Raw genomic sequence first — 24601 nt, 5'->3', positions numbered from 1 at the left:
GACATTAAAAACCTTCATAGTTCCTCCAGTCTCTTTCATTTTGGATGTATAGCTGGAGATATTGATTTGTTTACAACAGCCATTAAAAGCTTTGTTATGAGGCTTTTGCTTATAGGAAGACACATCACAAAGCGTAACCTGGGTTTTACAGCCTCTCCGTTTTAGTCTGGCCTAACTGGAGCAGCTGAGGGAAAGGGCCAGACACCTTTGCTCAGACCCTCTTACTTGGGGACAAAAAAAATCCCTGCAGGGTTTTTGCCCCCTCCACAAATCACTTTGTCCCTTGTGGCTTTTAGAAGTGTCCTGGACCTCCAGGCTTACGAGTAGACACCAGTCTCCACAGGTTTAGTCTTTTGCTATTTTTAGGGTGGCTGGAGTCAGCACAGAAACTAGCTGGTGGCACAGCGATTCCCTGTCGTGCAGTGGGGGGGACTGCTGCCAGGGCTGGCTCAGCAGGGAGCACAGCATCCTTCCCGATTGCTGCTCCTGAGGAATGCAGTCGAGTTCAAACCACATCTATTCCTCCTGCCCCATCCAGTGGTTCAGGCTGGAAGAACAATTTGCAGTTGGGAAAAACCTCAGACAGCAAACTGCAACGTCACAGCCCCCAGTACATAAATCCACCAAGACAGATTGGGGCAGCTGCTGCTTCGCCCTGCGCGGAGGGATGACGCTGGGAATACTGGCCTGGCAGGGCTGGAAAAGCTTCTCCTCTGGGTGGTGGCACTGGAGAAAAGATGCTCTTCCCATCAGCTATGGGGTCACAATGATGAGACAGGCACAGGTCTGGGCCATCTAACTTTCTGCTAATGCTTCTGCAGCACAGGACACGCTACACAAAAAAACCACAAAGCTTTATTTCCTCCATCATGCAGTCTTGCCTCAGGCTCCCAGTTCTGCCCTCAGTCCAGACTGCTCCGTCTTAAAGCAAGGAGTGCGTCTCCTCTGCCCGCAGCCCGGGCACTGCACTGGAATCAGGCGCCCCAGGCCACAGCTCTGCTGGGAAAAGGAAATTTGAGGACCAACAGCTTTTCCCACCAAACTTTCCCTGCTGGTAAGCACAGGGAAACTGAACCAATACAGATAACCTGGCCTCATGCGCTGAGAGCAGCGGAAACAGGTGAAAAGCTGAGGAGATATGGGGGAGCCTTGCTGTCCTCACAGCGTCCTGCACACAAACGCAGGCTGCCTTGGGTCAGACCAAGAGCAGAAGGGATGGGCTTTAGGAAGCACTATTAGCTCCTCATTTACCAGTTTCTCTACCTCCAGCACTGCAGCAAAAGCAGGAGCTGTGACCTGCTCCTGCTCTCACTGAGCATCACCCTTCCTGGGCCAGGCCGGGCAGAGGATGCTGTGCTGGGCAGGATGGAGGGCTCCAGAGCTGATGCCAAGGGGATGCCCCGAGCCATTTGCTAAACCCCACCACACAGGTCTGATATCTGAGCAGCTGGGTGCTGCCCTGCCTGAGACTGTAAAGCCCAGAGACCCCCTGCCAATGTACCCCAAAACCCACAGAGTGCTGGAGAAGCGAGGGCTTTGGGGCCCACTGAGAGCTTACAGGACACACCAAAACCCACCCGGGGTGCCACGGGGTGCACGGAAACAAACACAGAGGGGACTGGGGAACACTGAACAGTGCACAGAGCAGTTCGGGGACCACCAGAAGGCGCCTGGAGTGCTCTGGGGGCTCTGCAGAGCGAACTGAAGGGTGAGGCAGATGGCCCTGAGGGCACTTCCACACAGACAGGGGCTGCTGGGAACAACGAGAAGCGAACGGAGTGGTGGTGAGGGGGGAACATGGAGGCGCCAACGATCATGGGGACCCCTGAAAGGCAGACGGCGGCTGAGGGGGGGGCGGTCAGTACCTAAGCAGGTTGGCTCTGGCGGCTCTTCCTCCTCCGAGGCGGACTTTGCCCGCGGCCGACCGGCCGAGAGGGGCCCTGGCACGGCAGCCGGCACCCCTCAGGGCGCAACCGTGGGCCAGCAAAGCGGGAAAGCAGGTAGCCCACAAGCGACCAGGCCCTGACAGGAGCCCTGAGGATCGCGACCTCCCCCTCCGCCGCGCGCCGGCACACTGAGGGGGAGAGGGGCCGGGCCTGGCCCCGCCCCGCCGCGGCCGTTGCGCCCTGCGCGTGCGCGCTGCCGGCGCGCGCGGGGATTCAAACCCGCCGGGGGGCGGGGCGAAGCGTCGAGCTTTTCGATTGGTCACCGAGCCGCCTGAGCCGCTCGCCGATTGGTTCGGAGGTGAGGGAGTGGGCGGGGCGGAGGGAGCGGCGCGGCTGAGGCGGCGAGGCCCGGCCCGGCCCCGCTCCGAGGATGAGTGTCCGGACACCTCAGGGCGCCCCGGTCGCCTCCCCCGCCCCGCGCCCCCTCGGCGGCTCCGGCACCCCCGTGCTGGCCGAGTGCCCCGGTAACGACGATGAACAGGAGAGGCGGCAGCGCCGGCGCTCGCGGGTCGCCGACCTCCAGCTCAGCAGCACCGACTCGTCGCTGGGCCTCGGCTCACCCGCCTCCAGGTAGGCGCGGGGGGGGGGGCGGGGGGTGTATGCGAGGAGGAGGAGGGTCCGCGAAGCACCGTGTCTCTCTCAGGCAGGCGCAGTTATGGCTGCCGACCCTCTCCCAGTGGACCAACTCCCAGATCTCGGACCACTACAGCACCTGCATCAAGCTCTCCACCGAGAATGTGAGTCGGCCGCCTCGGGGAGGGCTCCTGGGCCCGGCCCCTCTCGCACCGCCGCTGTCTGGCCGCGGTTGCAAGGCCGGGAGGGGTTTTAAACTCCTTGAGCCTTGGCTACACAGTTGTTCTTCTTCCCAGCCCTCTGAGCCACATCCCTGAGCCAAGCCACGGCCAGGTCTGGGATGCTGTGGCTGCCTTCCCAGCAGTAACAAAGCAGCACATGGGCATCCCCTCACTCGTGCTGTAAACTCCCCTGTGAGATGAGGGTTCAGACACTTTTCACAGGTATCATTTGCCAGGGGATCAGTTCTGAGCTGTGCTTTTTTTCAGAAAATCACCACGAGGAATGCCTTTGGCTTACACCTGATAGACTATATAACTGACATCCTGAAACAGAAGGACTCTGAAGTGACCAACTTCAAGGTGAGAGGAATCGCAGCCTGGTCACGGCAGTGCTTTGTCTCCAGCTGGCATTTAACCTAAGGTTTCGTCAATAACAAACCTAAAATATTGCTGAAGGTAGCTGAGCTGGTTACTTCCACTGAAAATATCTGGTAGAGGCAGCACAGTCACTTTTTGCAGAAGCTTAGTGTTGAATCCTTTTGTGCCACAGAAATTAAAGGCTGAATTCTTTCAGTTATGGTCTTTCAAAAGGAGAGCTTGTTTAAAAGTAGTAAGACTTGTGAGGCTTGTGAGGTAAATACCAGGTGTTACAACCAGTAACAAAACAAGGCTGAAAACGAAAGGAAGTTAGTGTGGCTAACTCCTGGTCTAATACTGGTCTAAGAATTAAGAACTTGCCAGGGCAAAGACTTGCTCGCTGTAATAGTTGCCTGATGCTAGGAGGGGAAACTGAATTCTTGGATGAATGAACAAATGGCTGGGCTTTTGAGTGTGGCCTTGAGGAACCCCTGAGCTAGCTGTCTTTTGGTTGATGGAACTGAGGAAGGGGCAGAAAAGAGTGCACAGGTTTTCAGTGGGTGATTCTTCGCCTTCTGGGGGGGGGGTCTGTGATTGAAAAGGGCACTTGGCACCTCCTGTGCTTCACCTCTTTTGACTTTGTAATTTGGGAAACCAGAATGATACCAAGAGGATAACCCAGGAGAGGTAGAGGAGAGAAGTCTCTTGGCAGATACCTTTCTGCTTCTCCCCATTGCTTAATCTTGGCAATTTTTAAAGCATTCTGTGTGATCCCTTCCAAAAGACCCTATAAGGCAAACTGTAGGCTCTGACAGGGAAGACACATCTCGACCCTTGCTGTGCACCTAGTTCTCCAGTGGGTTTCAGAATAAATCCTTTTCCGGTTGTTCACGATTTTGCTTGTAATACAGAGGATTCAGAAATTCAGGTCTGCGGTTTGTCTTCTGCAGTTGCATCTTCTAGATGAGACTTTTTCCTTTCTAACTAAAAGTTGCATCCTTTGTTCCTCCTGTCAGGTAGCAGCTGGCACGCTTGATGCCAGCGCGAAGATTTACTCCGTGCGCGTGGATGCGGTCCATACGGATACGTACAAAGTTCTTGGAGGTTTGGGCACGGACTCGGCACCTGCAAAAAACACAGACAGCTCAGAAGGTGTGTCACTCACTCATTTTCTGTTAAGCTGTTCCCATTCCGTGTGCTTAAGAGAAATGTCGGTGGGCTTACAGAGCACCCGTGAGTGTCGAAGCGCTTTGTACATCTGGGACAGTACAACTGACTTCATTTTTCAAGGGCTGGGATATCACTAATTAGTTTGCCTGGGCGCTTGAGGAGGGAGGGTTGAGGTGAGAACCTGAATCTGTTGCTCAATCCTGTATTCAGCGATTCGACCTCTCAGATCTGAACACAAACCAAAGGTGGCCTGATCTGAAACGTTAAGAATGAAGTTCTCCGCTCTTTGCTGTCCTTTGCTTTGAAACAGAAATGTGCTGTTAAGATAAAATAGAGTCGATTAAAAAGAAACACAGCATCCAGCCAATAAAACATTGGTGGTTCATGCTAATAGTTACCTAATTGTGTGACTTTGTGTCCACTGGGTTTTTCTGTGTTTATTGTACAAACTGAAGTAGAAGCTGTGCTATCCCTCTTAGGGTATTTTAGCAAGTTGTCTAAGTGTAATTTGTTCTTTTTCTTTTAGAAGACAGTCCTGCTCCTGAGGCTGTCAAGAGAGTTCAGACAAAGAAGAAGCACTCATTCAAAACCATCGAGCAGAACTTGAATAACATCAATTTGTCGGAGACTAATCGCAGATGTGAGGTGGGTGGAGGGGGGCTGCTGCACCAGCTGCGTTCTGGTGGAGGAAAGGAGATGTCGCCTCATCTTTCTCATTTTTATTGTCTTCCTTATTGTGCATTCCTCTCTTGGGCTCTAACATTCACACGCCCGTCTGTGAATTCTGCTGTTTCCAGTCACGTATATCCCTCCTGTGTGAGGCAGCTGTGAGAGCTCTCTCCTCGCTGAAAAAGATACGTGGGTCGTTCTCCCTTCGGATCTGTACTTGGAAGTCTGCTGCAGAGACCTGCTTCACCCCCTCCATCCACTCCATTCCTTGATTCTCTGCTTCGTTCCGTACCTGTAGATTGATCCCATGTTCCAGAAAACAGCCGCATCTTTTGATGAATGCAGCACAGCTGGCATTTTCCTCACCGGGCTGCGTACCCAAAGCTGCCAGAGCGAGCTCCTCTTTGACTCGAAGATCGTGCCTCTCCCTTCCTCAGAGACAGTCGTGCTGCCAAACTCTGATCCTGTGAAAGTGATAGATTTAAAGTGTAAGTGCCCATAACCGCTAAGCAAAGGGGCCCATCCAGACCTTTTGATCCTTATCATCTCCCAGACATGCTCATTTTAGTCTCAGCCAGCTTGACTTGTGCTTTTGTTCGCTGCTTGACTACCCTGTGGCACCACTGCTCTGATCTTGATGGAGTTGAGGCTGGTTGCTGGAGAAACAGGACCTTTTGTAGGTTTTAGATCACTAAGCGTAGCTTAACCGCTGGCAGGTCTGTCACACAGCACTTAAACGTGGTCTGGGCTGTGCAGCGGTTGAGATTAGTGTGCTCCAGGTTAAGGACTGATCTTCTTAGACTGTTCTGAGCCTGTACATGCTACGAAACCTTGCTGCTCTGATAAGATTCTCAGCGTTGTGCCCACGCTCAAGTTAGGGTAGCAACTGATCTCTCCCTTTCTGCTGAGAAATGAGCCTGACTGCTTTTGTAGCAAGCCCTGCACCACCCTATGTGCAAGAAGGGCTGCCTCCATATGTGGCTTTAGGAATATTTTAATGCCTGGCCCTTGGTTTAGGTACTGGTTGCTTCCTCCTAAATTTAATCTCTCCCCCTTGCTCTCCTTGTCTCTAGCCCTGCTAGCACAGTGCATTGAAAAACGCCTCATCTGCTCTTCGCTGGCTGATTTCCAGTTTACAAAGTGGGATGCCGAGTCCCACGAGGAGGTACGTTTGTTAGCTCTGCCCCAGCTGGGCTGCTCGAGCTGTGCTCTGCGCTCACCTCCAAAGCCATCTCCGACACACACAGGGCAGGGGGATGTTGTGCTCCAGGGCTGCTGATGTCCTGCATTTTTTTTCCTGAGCACCTTCTTCTCCTACAGTCGGTGGCAGCCCTGTTGGATAAATTTAAGAAGAGCAACCAAGTGTTTGATATCAACGCGGAGATAGACAGCGATGTGGAGGACTGTGTTCCCACCCTGCCGCATGACGACTTCAATTGTGACTCCCCCAAGAGTACAGTGGCTGAGAAGATTGGGGAATTCTCAGAAAACCTTAACTCCATCAAAACAGCCAGCCAGAGCACAATGTAAGTAATCACTGAAAATCTCTCCCTATGATAGGAAATGACAACTTCTGGCTGCTCTCTGGGGAATCTTTGATTTACTGTGTACGTGTTTCCCATCTTGCTATAGCTTGCTTTCTGCTCAAGTTTTGAGGAATATCTCTACCCTCCAAGAGGACCTTTTTGTATGGTCACGTTTCCCAGAGTGATGGCTCGCCTGCTCACTCTGCTCCCCAGTTTCCAGCCTGTCCTTTGGCAAATCCACCTGTGTTTTTGCAGCAGCCCCACAGACTCCAGACAGCACCATTCAGTGATTAAAGAGCAAGAGTCCTGTACACGCACCGGCTGAGGGGGTGGGCGATGTCTGTACAGAGCTGGTCTTGATATTAAATGCGCGCTCAGGCCTGGTGTGCACCAGAGGAATGATTTCACTGAGCATGTCTGCTTTTTCCAGAACTGATGCGGCCCCTTTTGGAGAGGGAGACATTGGGACCATGTGCCTTCATCTCTCCATGAAACCTGGGGAATACTCCTACTTCAGTCCCCGAATTCTCTCGATGTGGGCTGGGCCGGAGCACTGGCGTTTCAAACCTCGACATAAACGTAGGTATTTAGAGACAGCGGCGCGTACGCTACGGCTACTGCCACATTCTGCTTAATTTTGGAGACGGGAGGTGTCTGAGTTGTAAAGTAAGGACAGTAAAGAAGGGGACAAGCCTATGTGGCTCTTTTCTAGCTGGGTGGGAAGCAGTACCGAGTTCAGGCACCAGGAAGGCTCTCGGTCACGTGCAGATCCTTTGGTGTCTAATACATTCTCTAGTGTTTGGGTTTGTTAATGATGCTTAAAGTTGAGGGGGTGTCTCTCACTCCAGCAACAGGGGATGCTAGTACAAGTGCAGCCTCTGCTGTCATTTCCCACCTTTTGCATAAAAACTGAAGACTAAATTACACTTTCTGCTTTTATAAAAAGATACTGATCCCTTTAAAACATGAAGCTGTGAGAACAACACCTATTGCTTTCCTGTAACACAGGGAAAAGTCCTTGTAGGTGACATTTCTGCATGGAGCAGATGCTCAAGTTGGGAGTGAGCTTGTTGTCCTTACTCTGTCACAAAGCACTGACAGTTTCCTTCCTTTCTGCAGCAGATGATAACTCTGAAAAAGAGACCAAGAAAAGGAATGCAAAGAAAGCGTTTGAAATAAACTTTGATGAGGATATTGACTTTGACACATATTTCCGTAAAACCAAGGTACGTGCTGAGTTTCTGCCTCTTGCTGCTCTCTCTTTTGCTATATCAACGTGTCTTGGAACTGGCGTCTGAAGTCAACTCCAGGTTACATTATAAGTAGAGAGTTTTATCAGCCTTGGGGTGGAGAACCAGGTGTATACACTGTCAGCGAGACCCTACGGGTCCAGCTGCGTGTCCCAGGTGCTGTGCAGAACCCACTGGGTGCCCTGACTGACCCCTGTGGAATTCCTTTTCAGAGGCATCTCAGAACTTGCCCCCTTTCAGATGAAGACTTGCGTTCAAAGCGCTTATTTGTGCATTAATCTTCCAAGTAGTGGATAACTCATGGGTAATGGTATTTATTACCTTCCCCAGGCATCTATAACTCTAGCCAAATCAATTCTGGAAAGCCAGAATGTGAAGAGCACCACGCTTCCCACAGACTTCAACTATGACCCTAACAACATTCTCCAGCTGTTCCTCAAACCGGCTGTTAAGGTAGACTTTTCGTAAAGCCTGTTAACAATGATTCCATGCACAAAACCATCTTCACCAAGTGCTTGAAGTACTTTGGGCTGCTCCTCAGGGCTGGAGATGGCCAGCACGTCTTATGAGGAGCGGCTGAGGGAACTGGGGGGGTTTAGTCTGGAGAAGAGGAGGCTGAGGGGAGACCTCCTGGCCCTCTCCAACTCCCTGAAAGGAGGGTGCAGAGAGGGGGGATGAGTCTCTTGAGCCAAGGAACCAGCGGCAGGCCAAGAGGGAATGGCCTCAAGCTGCGCCAGGGCAGGGTCAGACTGGCTCTTAGGAAGGATTTCTTTGCAGAAGGGGCTGTTGGGTGTTGGAATGGGCTGCCCAGGGCAGGGGGGGAGTCCCCATCCCTGGAGGGGTTGAAGAGTCGGGCTGACCCAGCGCTGAGGGATCTGGTGGAGTTGGGAACGGTCAGTGTGAGGTTCATGGTTGGGCTGGAGGAGCTTCCAGGGCTTTTCCAACCCAGATGATTCTGGGATTCTGCATGTCTCTCACTGCACTGACCCGCTGTGCTTAGCTGTTGTGCTTTACCAGGGGCTTGCTGGAGGGCTGGTGGGTGAGGAGGAGGAAGGGCCAGCAGGCTGGGAATAGGGGAAGTGATGAAGGAACAAGGCGCAGGCATTGCTTGGGGAATTATTTAGACTTTTTCTGACCCCTGGTCTTTGTAGCTCTGCAGGACATCTGAGCTGGACAGCTCGTTGAATCATGAAGATAAGATAGGCGAGTACGATTACAGCAACCCCAATGATACCTCCAATTTCTGCCCTGCATTGCAGGTAACTGGAACAAGAAGATTTTTCTGTTGCCTGTATTTGATGGGAACAATTTAGGAGGAATCAGTGTCCAGAATTAATTACTAATGAAAAAGAATTGGAGCTGCAGTTTATGACAAAGCTGCAGGAGTCTCTGTGCCCACCCCTGTCCCCTCTTAATGACATCAGTTAAACTCTGCCTTTGGTGGTTGACAGTCAGTTTGCTGCAGAAACTCCATTCCAGCCTTTTCCACACATCTGTGCCCTAAAGTAGGAATAAATGCCCCTGCTCACCTCTGCAGTCATCTCTGCACAGCAAGGTTTGCTCCCGGCTGTTTCGAGCTCCCATTGAAGTAGATTTCTTTTAAAGCCTCAGCTTTCTGCCAGGCCAGCGCTGCCTCCTGAGTGTGTTTGTGACAGGTCTCAGCTGGTCCCACACTGGCAGGAGAGCCCTCTGTTATTTTTCCATGTAGAACAGTCTTTTGATATTCTGCACTCTAGATCTCCCTTGGGTTTAGCCTTAGCCCAGCCTAAGCGCCGTGGGGAGAGGCTGAATAAGAACATGTTCCATGGGGAAGCTGGGCAGGGAGGTGGATGCTCTTGTTACCTCACTGCTTCTCAGAGATGTCTCTGGGTGTGGCCTCACTGCTGTATCTCTTCTTGATCAGGCTCCAGACAGCGATGATGATGATGGTAACGACCCCATTGAATTCATGGGCCAGTCAGGGAAGTTCAACCTTACCGCCCACCCTGAGCTCAACGGGCTCGTCGGCGACGCCGATATCACGACGTACGGAGGGCTGAACCTCATTGCTGAGCCCCAGAAGGTAAGGACTTGTGGTGTTGCTGAGCTGTGAACTCAGTGGGCAGATCTGGAGCAAAGCCTCTCAACACGTGGTTGGAAGTCCTGAGGCAGCAGTTTCCCTGGTGCAGGATCTCCTGGGTTTGTTACTGGGCACTTCATTCCCAGACGAACCCTCGTGTAAGGGGAGGGAATTAAAAATCAAAGGTTTATTAATAAGATAACGTTCACCGTTGTTCCCAAGGAGAACCATGTTTTGGATGTTCCTGGGGTGCTGATTGAGGATAGTGCTGCTGCTCCTGCTCAGTGGCTCTCGCCTGACCTAACCCTGGCCTTTTCCTCAGGTCAATAAGATAGCGATTCAGTACGCAAAGACAGCCAAGAAAATGGACATGAAGAGGTTGAAGAAAAACATGTGGGACCTCTTGACTGATACACAGAAGAATCAAACAGTGGCAGAGGTGAGTGCAGGGGGAGACAGATACCTCAAGAGGCCCAAGAATAAGAGACTGCCCTGCAGGTAACTGTGCTTAACTCCTCCAGAGACAGTCTAGGGCAGGTTTAGCAGCAATTCCTTTCTAGTAAGAACTGTGGGATGGTTGGTAAGGACAGACAACATAACTTGCAGTGGTTTTTTCTCTGAACACGACACTGGGGAGCAAAGTTTGTCTCAGCAGTGTCTGTCTTTTTGCTAAATAGATGGAAGATGCAGAGAAAGAGAAGAACACCTCAGTGGTAGCAGGAGAGAAGGCCCTCAGCAGCATCACAAAGGAACTGCTTCACAGGTAGAGAGGCCCTGAAAAAGGTTGGACTGAAGATGGGGGACAGAATTCGGCTGAACTTGGGCAAACGCTGACCTTCTGTGTCTATTATAAGCTGCTAACTGAACTCTGCTGGGGAAAAATCTTTTCTCTTGCTGTCCGGGTGTGCCGGGGGGAGCTCCACGTTCCATGCAGCTTGGCAAATTCTTTGCTAGTCAGAGGGGAAAGGTGGAGAAAACCAGATCCCTGGGGAGGAGCTAATCTTTGGCGACCTGGTCCTTGCACGCATGTTCCATCCCTCAGGTTTCAGTAGGCTCTGGCCATCCAAACCTCCTCTCTTCTTTTTTTTTGTAGGCTGCCTTCTGCGATGGCTAACAATCTGTCTGTCCCCTTGGCCTTCGTCTGCCTCTTGCATTTGGCAAATGAGAAGGTAAGTGCAGCGTGCACGCAGGAGACAGGAGCAGCGGGTGAAACACGCAGTAGAAAGCGCCGGGAGCGGGGCCGTTTTCTTGCTCCACCAGGACTTCTCAACTTCAGTCTCAGTTTCCTGCTTATAGTGAACATAAACCAGGTTCATGCGTGGGCAATGACAGCCCGTGGTTAAGCACTCGTAACTTTTCCAGCCTAACTGATGTCTGTCCTTCCTCGTCCTTGGGTCTGGCAGCAGTTGCTCAGTGTGTTAAGTGTTGGGAGCATTTCAGACACCAAAGCAACAGCCTTGGTCTTGTGTGTGCTGATGGTGACAGAAGAGCCTGGGGCTGTTCTGAACCTTCATCATGTGGGTGTTGGTTGATAGCTGGCTGAACAGGAGCCAGCAGTGTGCCCAGGTGGCCAAGCAGGCCAATGGCATCCTGGCTTATATCAGCACTAGCGTGGCCAGCAGGGACAGGGAAGGGATCTGACCCCTGTGCTCGGCACTGATGAGGCCGCCCCTCGATGAGTGGGTTCAGTTTTGGGCCCCTCACTCCAAAAAGGCCATTGAATGACTCGAGCGTGGCCAGAGAAGGGCAACGGAGCTGGTGCAGGGTCTGGAGCACAGGTCTGATGGGGAGCGGCTGAGGGAACTGGGGGGGTTTAGTCTGGAGAAGAGGAGGCTGAGGGGAGAGCTCATGGCCCTCTCCAACTCCCTGAGAGGAGGGTGGAGAGAGGGGGGATGAGTCTCTTGAGCCAAGGAACCAGCGGCAGGCCAAGAGGGAATGGCCTCAAGCTGCGCCAGGGCAGGGTCAGACTGGCTCTTAGGAAGGATTTCTTTGCAGAAGGGGCTGTTGGGTGTTGGAATGGGCTGCCCAGGGCAGGGGGGGAGTCCCCATCCCTGGAGGGGTTGAAGAGTCGGGTTGACCCAGCGCTGAGGGATCTGGTGGAGTTGGGAACGGTCAGGGTGAGGTTCATGGTTGGACTGGAGGAGCTTCAAGGGCTTTTCCAACCGAGATGATTCTGGGATTCTGGGTTTTTTCATGCATTCAGACTCAGAGGGGAAGAGTTTGGCTTTGTCAAACTTAGCTTTTCTTTTATATTCCCAGAATCTGAAGCTGGAGGGCACAGAGGACCTGTCTGACGTCCTAGTGAAACAGGGCAACTGAGCCCTGTGGAGCAGACCACAGGGCTGACCCGGGACAGCACAGCTCCCAGCCAACATGCTCGCTCTGGACCATCTCATCAGTGGCAGATTTTTCTCCTCTTGGTGCCGTCGCCAAGAAATCCCACTAGTCTCTGCACCTCAGGAACACTTTCAAATCCAGGATGTCCTGCCTCAGCGTAGGACTCGGACAGATGGACGGTTGCAGCTCAGCCTGCCTGGCTCCTGCCATCTTCAATCCATCAGCTCTTTCCTGGTAGTGGAGTTCCTTCGTCTCACTGTGAACCGCCTGGGCCTGCTCGCAACAGTCTCCTCTATGTGTCACTCCCTGTCTGTCTAATTCCCTGTACGTGAACTGACTTACTCGTGTCTCCAGTTCCTCCTGTAGTCCTGTTCATCCCATTAAATAATTTACCTTTTATACTGAGCTTAAAGATAGTAAATTGCTACAGACTTTATAGATGGGCCTTTGCGACAGGGAAGAAAGTCTCCCAAAACAGGAGAGAGGTTAAAATAACACGAGTGGCATGGAGCAGCAAGAGCAGGGCAGCTCCCCAAAGAAAAGCAAGCCAGGAGTTAGGGGATCGCACAGCCGGAGCAGCACCAGCCAGGACCCAGTTTCTCCAGTATCCCAACAACGGGAGCAGCACCAACCCTGAGATGGTGGCTGGGTTCAACCAAGAGCTGAGATCCCTTTCGTGGTGCTGAGGCAGGTCCGAGATCAAGCCAGGAAGCCAGTCTGCAGGTCAGGATTGGGTCCGAGGCTGTGAGGCAGGGAGACCAGTGCTCCTGCAGGGACTAAAGCCCTTGAGCTGAGCTTCAGTGGAGCTCCTGGGCCATGGGTGTGGGTCAAGGCCCCAGGTGAGGCTGGTCAAGGCTCTGAGGCCTTATTAGTGCCCTCAGGGCCCTGATGAGGGCATGGAGAAGAGCTCTGCGGGGTGGTGGAGCCGAGACACAAGGGCATCTCTGGGCCAGGGGCTGAGCATGGGACCTGCCTCCCAGAGAGCTGGCTTGAGGGGGCAGGTTGGGGGCACAGGATGCGCTTGCGGGGGCGGGGGGGCTGCAAGACAAGAGGTTTTTAAGTAAAATAGTCACAAACAGACTTTCTCCAAGAAAAGATGTATTTCCTTGAGTTGCAATTCAGCTGAGGGGAGATCCGCAGGGGAAGTGTCAGCAACCCCCCCCCTGCTGTTTCCACAGCTTCAAGCCCAGGGGGGGAGACCCCCCCGAGGGGCTTCTGGGGTGATTCAGGGTGTTGGCACCTGCTTCACCCCTCCAGCTCAGCGAGGGTGGGCTCGATCCCACCCACACCTGCCACCGCCGGGCTCCATACCACGTCCTGCTCGGCCCCGGGGCTCGGCTGCCCCTTGCATCGCCTTTGAGATCCTCAGTCCCGTCTGGAAGAGCCGTGGGACGGGGCACCAGGCCCCTGCCTGCCTCTCTCTCCCCAGTAACCCCCAGCGCAGCGTCAGGAGGGGAGGTGGAAGAAGCGGCTGATCCTGTTGCTGCCGCGGGCACCCCGCACCTCTCCTCGCTGCTGCACCGGCAGCGAGTTCCCCAGTTCCTCCTCCAGCATCTGGAGGAGAGAAACAACGCTGCCGTGGCCCGGGGAGAGCAGCCCTCCAGCGTGTCCCAGGCTGGGGAGGGGACGCTGTGGGGCCACTCACCTCCTTGCGAGCCACCAGCCGTTGCTTCCAGGCGCTGAGCTCCATGGCGTGCTCCTGGTCCAGCCGCCCCAGCTGCCTCCTCTCCTGCTCTGCCAAGAGGTGCATCTTCTCCCCCTGGGAGAGGAGAGGTGGAAAGGGGAAGGAGGAGGCTGGAGGAGAGGTAGCAGGGGTGCAGTGGACAGTTTTGCAGCCATTTCCCAGTACCTGCATCTGCTCCAGCTCTGCCAGGCTCTCAGCCTGCTGCTGCTGCAGCTGCTGCAACTGCTGCGTCTGCTGCTCCTGCTGCCGCTGCGCCTCCGCTCGCTGCCGCCTCTCCTCCCGCTGCGTGAACTGTGGCGGGGGGACAGCCCACGTCACCCTCCCTTTCCCCAAAAGGCTTTTCAGGGACTTTGTGCTGAGGAAGCTCATTGGCCCCAGACGGGTCCTCGTACCTGCTTGGCCCTCTCCCTCTGCTTGGCCCCATTCGCCTCCTGGATCTTCAGGTTGTCCTTGAAGAGGGCCAGGCGGATTTTGGCATCGCAGCGTTGGCTTTTCAGCAGCTGAGCCCGCTCCTGCGACTGCTGGCTCCTCAGATCCTCCAGCAAGAGCTGGTGGAAGCGGTTCATCCTCTCTGTCTCCTGGGAAAGGGGCAGGAGGGTGAGGCAGGAGAGGGGTCGGGAGCCTGCAGGGCTGGGGGAGTGTTGCCGGCGGCTCCTGCCTCACCTTCTCGTGGCGCTTGCGGAGCTGCTGCCGCTGCAGTGCGTGCTGCTCCTTCACCTGCTGCCTGAAGAGCTGGTACTTCTCCTGCAGGTGCCCTTGCTCCATGCTCCACACCACCGACTCGCGGGCTACCGGGCAAGACAGCAGCACCATGACCACCTCCAAAAACCCCCAGCCAGACCCCCTGCTCCCCTCAAAGAACCCTCCACCACCCTCCTCCTCCCTGCGTTCCACCTCTTCTGAGGCTATGGATCTTGTTGATGCACTCCCAGTCGATGGACATCATCTTCTTCTTGTGCTCCTGGACAATCCTCTGGAGGGCTGAGTTGAGTTCCTCCCGCTGCTGCTGCAGGAACCGCTGCTCCTGCGGCGAGTAACAGCGGGGGCTTCATCCCAGCACCCAGGGGAGATGGTCCCCAGGCTCCTGGGGGCACGTCTAGGGGAGCCAGAGCTGCTCCGGACACTCACCTCTCTCCCATCGCCCTTCAGCTCTTGCATCCTCTTCCCACAGTCCTTCTCCTGGAGGGACTTGAGGCGCTTGGCCTCATCTCGCAGCCTCGTCGTGTACTCGAGCTCCTGGCGCTCCTTCAGCTGCCGGTAGCGCCGCTCCGAGCTCTCCACCTCCCGGTCGTAAAACTCCTTCTTGCTCTGCCATGCAGATATGGTTAATGGGGCCACCAGAAGTGGCCACCAAAGCAACCAAACCCCGCCCCCACAGACCCTGGCATCTCCAGCAGTAGGACCCCAGCACCCCCTTGCACTCTGAACAGCTCATGGCACCGGGGGACGATGGTCTGGTTACCGTCATCTCCTGCTCAATGTGACGAAACATCTGCTCCCGCTGCTGGTGGAACTTCTGCTCCAGCTGGCTCTGAGCTCGCTGCTCTTCCTTCTGCAGCACTCGCAGCTCGCGGAGCTCCTGGCGCCTAAAGGTTTGGGGAATTGGGGTGAGGGGGGCCCAAAGTGGCCCTGGAGGCACCTCTCTCCGTCCTAGGATGGCTGACTTGTAGGTGGCTAAAGGAAGGGAGAAGCTCAGCCCTGGTCCAACATCAGGGAGAAGAACTTCTCCGGCAGGAAGGAAGATGGGATGCCCATTGGGTGGCCACACTCCCAAGCTCAGCTGATGTCACTGCCCCTCCATCTCCCCCTTCAGCCCTTCCTACTCTCCTTGGGTGATGCAAGACCTTATGGGAGATCTTCCCCTCTTCTTTCCTCAAGCTGGCTGCTGGACACACCAGACATGGGGCTGGGCAATGTTTTGGCTCCTCACGTGTCCCTTCTGCACAGCCCTGAGGATGCAGGGAAGGGCTTGCTCACGCTCTCCAGCTGGAGCAGAGCCCAGCCAGGGTGGCAGATGGGTTTATCCAAGCCTGAAGATCAAGTCCTTGGGCTTCACACAGAGCTCCCCAGACCCATCCTCCCTCCCACACCCTCTCCCCTTTGCCCCTGGTCCTCCTTGTCCAGAAACAGATGGGAGATGCCCGGTGGCATCACTCACCGAGCCGAGCGCACCATCTCGTCCCTTGCCCCAGCCTTGCCAACGGTCCTGGCCGTCGTCACGCTCACCTCCTCCCCATCCACCACAAACCTCCGCGTTTTCTTGACTGTCCTTTGGAGCAAGGCAGGTTCCTGTGACCGGGATCAACGGTTTGAGCTCAGATGGCCCAAAACTCCGTAAACCCAACACAGGAGCCCACACAAGGTGGAGCAGCTTCACGTGACCATGTTACCTACAAGCTTCTCACCTGCTGGGCTTCCCTGGCAGAGGGGAAAGGCTGCACTGCTGCAGGGAGGGCACTTGGACCTTGTACATCTGCAGGAGTTTCCACAGGAGATGGCTCCTCTCCTTGCTTTGGTGCGATGGATGGATCTGGTGGGTTCCCTGCCTCCCACGCTGCCCGTGCCTGGGAAGAGGTGCGGACAAGGGCAGCATCAAACCTCACGGTCTTTGTGGCCTTTGGATGTCCACCAAGGGCCTCCTGGGGCTCTGGCACTGCTCCGCGACCCTCCGAGCCACCCATCTCCTCTCCAGGTCCATCCCTTGATGGTCCTTCAGGAGCTGGAGCAACCTGCACCCCATTTTCTCCAAGTTCTCCATCATTTCCATCTTGTCCTTTCCAGCCATTCCCATGCGCAGCTCCTGGCTGGTTGTCTCTGGGGCTGTTTTCTGCTTTCTCTTCTGTTTCTTCAACAGGCTCCAGGATCTCCACGGGGGATGAATCCTTTGCTGAATTTTGGGCCTCCTCCCTTGCAGGTCCCTCTCCTGTACACGCTGCCTCCAGTTCCTCTCCCGCCAGCATCACTTCCCCCGCGCTGGCTGCATCTCCCACTGGGTTATGGTCTCCAGTCAAACACCCTTTTACAACATCCTCTTCCAATTTCACTTCTGCTGGCACCGGGGCTTCCTCGGGAGAAGTTTCTACCTCACTTCCAGTGTTGTCTGTGGCTTCCTCCTCATTCCTCCCCACCACCCGCTCAACCAGGTCCAGAGGGTCAGTGATGGGCTCGCACACGGCTGAGTTTCTCTCCCCTTTGTTCTCTCCTCCAGCCTCTCCCAGCTCAGCCAGAGGCTCCTGTCGCTCCTTGAACACATCTGACCCCCCACCCACCTCCTCCGTCACACTGGGCGTCAGCGATTCTTCACCCCACTCCACCCTCTCCTCCACCAGCTCAGTCTCCCCAGGCTCTCCAGCACCCTCAGGTCCCATGGGTGCCCTCCCTGCGCCATCACCATCCTTCCCAGGGTCATCTTCAGCCCCGGGGGAGCCAACCTCAACCTTCAGGGCTGGCAACGACCGAGTAACCTGGTGCTGATTGGACTTGAAGCTCCAGGTTTTGGGCCCCACGACCCACAGGTCCAGGGCTGCCACCATCTGCCCCACGGCCGAGCCTCTGTGCCAGCCCCCGTCTGTGGGCGCAGGCAGGGCCAGGGAGTTACAAGTAGGGTCTCTGCTCGACTCCTCTTTTGTATCACTTTTAGGGGTCAAAATGGGGCTCGGTTGGGCTGCGAGCTGTCCCTCTGTGGGCGTTTTGGCCACCGGCGATGCGTCGGCACGTTGGGTTTCCTCCCAGGGCTCTGCGTTGGGTCCAACCTGCTCTGCCCTCAGCTCTTGCAGTCCAGCACAGTCTCCTGCCCGCTGTGGACCCAAGGGGAGCTCAGCCACGTTGCAGGGGCTCCCCAAAGGGTTGGTCTCCTCCTCTTGACACTCCTGAACTTCTCCTCCTGCCTCTGCTGGGACCGATGTCCCTTGAGGAGCATCCAGTGCCAGCATCTCCAACTCCCTCAGCTCTGCCCCATGCTGCTCCTTCGCTGTTTCTTGGGACTTCATCCCTCCAAAAAACGACCTGCGCCGCATCAGCTTCAGAGACTCGGACAGCCTCTTCGCAGGGAGCCTCATGGAGCCCATGGGCTCGAGCTGGGATCTCCTCCTCATTTGCTTCAAGAAGTCTGACGCTTTCTTGGTCCTGGGCTCTGCCACCACCTGGACGTTGGGTGGGATGTCCGGTTCCTCACCAACTCTCCCCGTGGTGTCCGGGGGCTGATGCTCCAGGGGATCCCCCGGGGTCGGGGGGCAGGAGGAGTCTCCATGCTCCTGCCCAGGCTGTTGGGTGAACAACAGGGAAAGAGGTGAGGCTCAAAGAGCTCATGGAAAGGGTTGGAGGGATCTTGCACTTGCCAGTCCCTACTCACGCACCAAGGGGATCGGACCTTCCTCCTCATCCTCCTCCTCCAGCACGTCAGCCCGGGCTTCAGCCACCAGCTCACGGAGCGGCCGCTTGTCAGAGATGCCCGCCACGAAGGGGTGCTGGGTGGGAGCAAGGGAGAGGAGTGGGGCCAACGCCGGGGATGGGTCCCACAACCCTGGGCAGGTGGCGATGGGTGCTGTCTACCTGCAGGAGCTGGCTGGCCGACCACCGCGCCTCAGGGCTCTTCTCTAGGGATTTTCTCAGGAAGTCCTTGAAGTCTTCAGACCTGTGGGATGGTCCCTGTGAGCATGAGGACAGAAGCTCCCTGTGACCCCCACCGTGGGCCCCACAGACCCCGGGGTGATGCCAGGGACACTCAGGCTCTGCTAGCACCTTGGCAGGAGCTTCCCACCCCGGTGCTGCCCACCGGTGTCACCTTCTGTGGGCAAAGGTGGTGCCACTTCTGGAGGAATCACAACCAGCATCGCTCATGGTCCAAGAGCCCATCCCAGCTGCCTGGACGTGGCTTTGAGCAGGAGCTGCCCCACGGGACAACAATTCCCACCGTCACCAAGGTTGGGGTGACGTCTCTGCGCAGGGACTCACCACCTCTTGGGGTGACGCAAGGTGGGTGGCTGGGACTTGGCGATTTTCAGCAGCACCCGGAGGGGGTTCAGCTCGTGGTAGGGGGGCTCCATCTCGGCCATCTCGATCAGCGTGATGCCCAGTGACCAGATGTCAGCCTTGTAGCTGTAGGGACTCTCCTTGGATGTCTCGCACTGCACCACCTCCGGGGCCATCCTGGGCGTGGGAGAGAGGGGAGGAGGTGCAGCCCACCCTGGGCTGGGGGCTGGTATCTCCCCCTAAAACCAGCCCCTCTGGAGACAACCCTCCAGGCAGAAGAGGGGAGATTCAACCCCAACTCTTCCAACACTACCCCAGGAGGGCTCACACCCCCCAGCACCCCACGTGTCCTCTCCACTCTACCAAGAAGCCCACCCTGGAGCCAGCGTTGGCTGGAGGAGGAACAATCCAGTTCCTTGAGGTGCTCCCAGTGTCGAGGAACCGGTTGCGAGTGTCCGCAGGAGGAACGGGACACCTGGGCTCCCACCTGCCGCTCTCAAATCCCACCATCCCCGGGGATTTCTGCCCCACACCTACCAGTACGGGGTGCCGATGAAGGACACCCGACGCTGGACAGTGCTGGAGTTTTTAGCCGAGACGCCAAAATCAGCTGCAGAGCAAAAAGCGGCGGTTCGAGAGGATCCTCGGGGCAAAGCATCCCCGGGGCTTCACTCCCAGCCTCCCTCAGCGCCCCGATTCCCTCGGGACTCACCCAGCTTGACGTCCCCGTCGAGGGTGAGCAGGACGTTGCCAGCCTTCACGTCCCTGTGGATGATCTTGCAGCCGTGCAGGTACTGCAGCGCCAGCAGCAGCTGCTTGCAAGCCACTCGGATCTGCTCCTCCGTCAGCCCTTTCTCCAGCTCTGCCGTTAGCGCAAACGAACCTGCCGCTAACGACGCCTCCTGCCAGCACCCCCCTGCAAACCCGGGGGAAGATGCACCCCAACCCATCCTCCCTCCTGGAGACGCTGCACAAGCCCAGGACTCCCTCCCACGCCGTGAAATTTAGCAATCCCATCCCAAATCTTCCCATGGCCACATGCCAGCCAGAAAAAAAACATTTATTTACCCAAAATTGCTGCATCCACAGCCCCTCCGGGACAAAACTCCACCAGGATCTGCAGGGAGAGGTTTCCCACCCTGGTCTGCAAATGGGTCCCCTGCAGACCGAGTCCCACAGCCCCGAGATGGTGGTGGGACCCCAGTTCACGAGCGGGGTGGGGGGCCCAGCGCCCTCCGTCGCTCACCCAGAGCCGCCCGTTCCAGTAGAGCGCGTCCAGCAGCTTGGTGATGTTGGGGTGGTCGCAGCACGCCAAGATCTCGATCTCCACCACGTAATCCTCCAGCTCCTCCTCGCCCGGTGTCTCGATCACCTTGGCGGCCGCCAACGCCCCCGTCACCTTGTTCTGCGCCTGCGGGGGAGAGGTTTCGTGGGGGTTTGTGGGGTACGAAAGGAGCAGCCCTTCGGCGAGGGGGAAGCTTGGAGCCGTTGCGTCCCTCCCCGGGAGCCAAATGGTGGGGACGGGCGTGGGGACCCCGCTGCCACCAGAGCCAGGAAGGAGAGGGGTGCGCAGCCACCCCGTGCAGGTGGCCCCGTTGTGGTCATGGCACCCTGCACACGGGGCCCAGAGCATCCCGCTGTACCCCAAAACCTTCTGCTCTTGGCATGGCCATGCCAACTTCCACATCCCGCTGTACCCCAAAACCTTTTGCTCTTGGCATGGCTGTGCACCCTGTGCATGAGTCCCAGAGCATCCCACTGTACCCCAAAACCTTCTGCTCTTGTCATGGCCGTGCCAACCTGTGCACAGGTCCCAGAGCATCCCACTGTACCCCAAAACCTTCTGCTCTTGGCATGGCCATGCCAACCTGCACATCCCACTGTACCCCAAAACCTTCTGCCCTTGGCGTGGCTGTGACACCCTGTGCATAGGTCCCAGAGCATCCTGCTGTACCCCAAAACCTTCTGTACTCGGTGTGGCCATGCCACCCTGTACATGGGTCCTGGAGCATCCCACTGTACCCCAAAACCTGCTCTTGGCATGGCTGTGCCAACCTATGCATGGGTCCCAGAGCATCTCGCTGTACCCCAAAACTTTATGCCCTTGGCATGGCCGTGCCAGCCTGTACACAGGTCCCGGAGCATCCCACTGTACCCCAAAACCTTCTGCTCTTGGCATGGCTGTGCCACCCTGTACACAGGTCCCAGAGCATCCCACTGTACCCCAAAACCTTCTGCCCTTGGTGTGGCCGTGCCACCCTGTACATGAGTCCCGGAGCATCCCACTGTACCCCAAAACCTTCTGCTCTTGGCATGGCTGTGCCACCCTGTACACAGGTCCCAGAGCATCCCACTGTACCCCAAAACCTTCTGCCCTTGGCATGGCCGTGCCACCCTGTACATGAGTCCCGGAGCATCCCACTGTACCCCAAAACCTTCTGCTCTTGGCATGGCTGTGCCACCCTGTACATGAGTCCCAGAGCATCCCACTGTACCCCAAAACCTTCTGCCCTCGGCATGGCCCTGCCACCCTGTGCATCCCACTGTACCCCAAAACCCTCCAGCAAGCTGCATCCTCCCACAGATGCCATATAGGTGCCACGGGCACAGCCCCAGCGAGCGCTGGCGCGGGGGGCTTGGCAACCCCCCCACAAGGATCTTCGGGTGGTTGCACAGCACAGCCCCATCCCGCCAGCGATGCCGAGACACTCGGCTGCCCCGGCAAAGCTGGGGAGGGAAGAAGGTTTGACCAGGACAAGCCCAGCCAGGACTGAGACCATCACTGCTGCGTGTCACCGGCGCCGGAAGGAGGCTGCTGCTGCGGGTCTGACAAATGGCGAATTTGGGTTTCCTGTCGCTCTCGGGCTCTGCACCGTGGTTTCAAAGAAAAACATCCCCGCCTCAACCCCCTCGCTCCAACCAAGGCCAGAAACAGCCGCCAGCAAACGGGCTGGAGGAGCTGGTGGTTCTCCCCGAGCCGAAGGTTGGGGATGGGCTGAGCCAGCACCAGCGAGGACCCTGCCATCCTCTGCTAGAAATTTGGGGATGTTTAGGGGGTTTTTAGCTTCTTGCATGCCGGAAGCTGCCCAATTCGAGGCAGCAGTGTCAAAAAGAAAAGCATTGGCAAAACCTTTGGGGACACTTGGCGGTGTTTTGGGGCGCTCTCCTACCTTAAAGACCTTGCCGAAGGCGCCGTCGCCCAGCTCGCCCAGCACCAGCCAGGCCTCCTCGGGGTCCACGTCCCGCTTGACGTGCTCGTACCGCCTCGGCGGCTTCTTCTTCTTCTCCGAAAAGCCAAAAAGCCGCCGGAGAAAAGCCATGGGGCCGCCTCCATGCAGAGAAAACGGGGCAGCTGGGCTCAAGTTCCTCCACCAAGCACCTTCACAGCCTTCGCAGCCCTCGCTCTTCCTCCCCCGCGGGCAGGAAGGGGCTGAGCGCTGCCCCGGACCGCGCAGGATGTGCCACGAGATGGAGGTGCCAAAAAGGAGACGCTTCGCTCCACGCGCGTCGCGTCCCACCTTTGGGTATTTTCAGGCTGAGGGAAAGGGCTCATGCTCCCCCAAAGGTGCTCCTGCACCCCCCGAACCCCTGCCAAAGCCACGGGCGTGGGTGTATTTATCCACAGACAAACATTACGGTGCGCATCCCTGTGAATTTAAGCATCCATCCATGCACAGCCCCGGTCGGGATCAGCAGCAACAGGCTCCATCCCTGGGCTGAGCTTAAACAGGTCCCACGGGTGTTGGGACACCCCAGGTGAGGCCGTTAAGCCTAATTAGTGCCCCACTAATTAACTCACCCTGGAAAGACCCTTGTGGTCAGGCTGGGGTTCAGCTGTGCCTCCGCTCTGGCCGAGGGTTGGGGTGTCAAGTGTTGGTGCCCCAGCTGACACCTCATTTTGCAGCCCCCTTCTTGATGGGGGGCACCCAAAGCCGCCGCCCCCCCCCCCCCCCCCCCCCAGCACCCAAAAGCATCCGGCTGCTCCCCTAAATCAAGGTGGTTTTTACCTCCTAAATCATAAACGCCCTGTGCCGGTGTGGGCGCAGCATCTCCCCGGTGCTGGGGGGGGGCTCGGCTCACGTGTGCTCCGGAGGAGGCTGTTTTCCCGGTGATTACATCAGTTAATCATGGGGTAATTAAATCCAGGGAGCTATTTTACAGCTTTATATTCATACTCCATAGCGTCAGGCTTCAGAACAGAGCCGCGTTCCTGTACCAGCACCCGACGGCATTAACCCACGGGAGGAGGGTGCTGGCGATTCCCACAGCCCCCCCCAGCCCCCGGCAGGTGACGAACCCTCTCGCCACCGTTTGTGCCCCAAAGGGATGCAGGTGCCACCGGCACTGCCAGGTCCGGCACCAGCCCCAGCAGCCGGACTTTCATCTTTTGGCTCTTTTTTTTCCTTTTTTCTTTTTCCTCCTTCTCCTTTTCCTTTTGTTCTCCTTTTCCTTCTCTTTTTCTGACTCCTTCTCCTCCTTTTTTTTTCTTCTCCTTTTCTATCTCGTTCTCCATTTTCCTTTTCCTTCTTCTTTTTCTCCTTTTCCTTTTCTTCTCCTTTTCCTTCTCTTTTTCTGACTCCTTCTCCTTTTTTCCCCCTCCTTCTCCTTTTCCCCTTCTCCTTTCCTGTCTCATTCTCTATTTTCCTTTTCCTTCTTCTTTTTCTTCTTTTGCTTTTCCTCCTCCTCCTTTTCCTTTTTTCTTTTCCTTTACTTCCTTTTCCTCTTCCTTTTCCTTTTCCTTCTCTTTTTCTGTCTCCTCCTTTTCCTCCTTCTCCTTTTTATTCCTCCTTCTCCTTTTCTGTCTTCTTCTCCATTTCCTTCTCCTTTTCATCCTTCTTCTTTTTCTTCTTTTCCTCTATCTCCTTCTTCTCCTTTCCCTTTTCCTTCTCCTTTTCCTCCTTCTCCTTTTCCTCTGTCCCCTTTTCCTTTTCCTCCTCCTATTCCTTTCCAGCCAGCAGCCAGCACTGGGCTTTGCACCCTGGCTGAGCCCTGACACCTCTCAGTGCACCGATGGCCACTATCACCCCAGCAACATCTTTCAACCTCGATAATTCCCCTTTTCCTCCAGCACCTCTTCCACGGGATTAAAAAATAACCCCCACACACACCCCGGGGAGAAACTTTTCCTCATGCTGCTGCTGGAGCGGAGCCCCGCAGGGGCCGGATCCCACCCAGGGATGCTCAGCTCCCCCCAGGAGTTGAAATTCAATATTTTGCCAGCCAGCTGAGCAGAGCCGGTGGCCAGTCCTGGCAAGCTGGGCCACACACGCAGCCACCCTGTGCAAGGGGAAACTGAGGCAGGAGACCCGCCCCCCCCCCCCCTCCCCCCGCTCCCCCCATTCTGCTCGAATAGAAACCGGAGCCGGGAATAGAAACTCAAGTGGGGGTTTTTTTGTTGATGTTTTTTTGCCCTTTTTCATTAAATCACGTTATTATTAAGTAGAAGGCGGGTGCGTTCCTGGAATGAAAGGGTTAATGTCACCCTCGGATTCCTTCACCCCCTTTTGTAGCCCCGGGGAGGGGGGGGGACAGGAGCCAGATGCCCCCCCTGACCTCCCCCCGCTTCTGCTTTCTCAGGCTGTTGGCCCAAAATGAGTCACCGGGGGATTTTTCTTTTTTTTTCAGGGCTCTTTCACAAACCGGCCAGGGAGGGGGGAGATTCTCAGGGGGCTGCTATGGGGTTGAGCACCCATGGGTGCTCTCCAGCAGCCCTCGGTCCTGCCCCCACCATCCCCAATTTATGGGTGGCTTTGGTCCCATGGGACTGGGATGCCCAAGTTGGGGACAAGGGACAGTGTCCCCCGAAAGTGGCACCCAGTGCCTGAGCGATGCTGGGGG

General features: G+C 56.1%; 2 protein-coding genes across 3 annotated transcripts; one reads left to right on the top strand and one right to left on the bottom strand.

The window, feature by feature from the left end:
- The first annotated feature begins 2316 nt into the window (after positions 1 to 2316).
- Positions 2317 to 12499, top strand: NCAPH (non-SMC condensin I complex subunit H). Its single transcript, XM_074852157.1, has 17 exons — positions 2317 to 2516; positions 2590 to 2683; positions 3008 to 3100; positions 4114 to 4249; positions 4794 to 4912; positions 5235 to 5424; positions 6010 to 6101; positions 6257 to 6462; positions 6893 to 7041; positions 7582 to 7688; positions 8043 to 8165; positions 8864 to 8971; positions 9616 to 9774; positions 10094 to 10210; positions 10449 to 10534; positions 10865 to 10940; positions 12031 to 12499. Exons 1-17 carry the CDS (start codon positions 2317 to 2319, stop codon positions 12088 to 12090), a joined length of 2115 nt encoding a protein of 704 aa, XP_074708258.1. The 3' UTR covers positions 12091 to 12499.
- A 689-nt stretch (positions 12500 to 13188) lies between these two features.
- LOC141935684 (STE20-like serine/threonine-protein kinase) lies at positions 13189 to 24036 on the bottom strand. 2 transcript variants are annotated; one of them, XM_074852148.1, is made up of 18 exons: positions 21934 to 24036; positions 20010 to 20174; positions 19832 to 19880; positions 19476 to 19625; positions 19301 to 19373; positions 18746 to 18940; positions 18344 to 18425; positions 18148 to 18258; positions 16198 to 18054; positions 15951 to 16081; positions 15255 to 15378; positions 14921 to 15100; positions 14687 to 14816; positions 14456 to 14580; positions 14185 to 14370; positions 13958 to 14083; positions 13754 to 13867; positions 13189 to 13662 (listed from the first exon to the last, which is right to left on the bottom strand). In XM_074852148.1, the coding sequence occupies exons 1-18, from the start codon at positions 22081 to 22083 to the stop codon at positions 13555 to 13557; spliced, it is 4056 nt and encodes a 1351-aa protein (XP_074708249.1). In that variant the 5' UTR covers positions 22084 to 24036; the 3' UTR covers positions 13189 to 13554. The 2 variants fall into 2 exon arrangements, with proteins under 2 accessions (XP_074708249.1, XP_074708248.1); XM_074852147.1 differs by having other exon boundaries at positions 19832 to 20174.
- Positions 24037 to 24601: the final 565 nt, after the last annotated feature.

This window comes from Strix uralensis, chromosome 28, assembly GCF_047716275.1.
Source record: "Strix uralensis isolate ZFMK-TIS-50842 chromosome 28, bStrUra1, whole genome shotgun sequence".
Lineage (NCBI taxonomy): Eukaryota > Metazoa > Chordata > Aves > Strigiformes > Strigidae > Strix > Strix uralensis.
This window is presented reverse-complemented; position numbering and strand designations above follow the sequence as displayed.

Coding starts and splice junctions, on each gene's coding strand:
- NCAPH (XM_074852157.1), top strand. CDS start 2,317: ATGAGTGTCCGGACACCTCAGGGCGCCCCGGTCGCCTCCCCCGCCCCG. Junction 8,166..8,863: donor TCCTCAAACCGGCTGTTAAG/GTAGACTTTTCG, acceptor TGGTCTTTGTAG/CTCTGCAGGACATCTGAGCT. Junction 10,535..10,864: donor ACAAAGGAACTGCTTCACAG/GTAGAGAGGCCC, acceptor TTTTTTTTGTAG/GCTGCCTTCTGCGATGGCTA.
- LOC141935684 (XM_074852147.1), bottom strand. CDS start 22,083: ATGGCTTTTCTCCGGCGGCTTTTTGGCTTTTCGGAGAAGAAGAAGAAG. Junction 16,082..16,197: donor CTGCCAGGGAAGCCCAGCAG/GTGAGAAGCTTG, acceptor TCCCGGTCACAG/GAACCTGCCTTGCTCCAAAG. Junction 15,379..15,950: donor GAGATGGTGCGCTCGGCTCG/GTGAGTGATGCC, acceptor CCAAACCTTTAG/GCGCCAGGAGCTCCGCGAGC.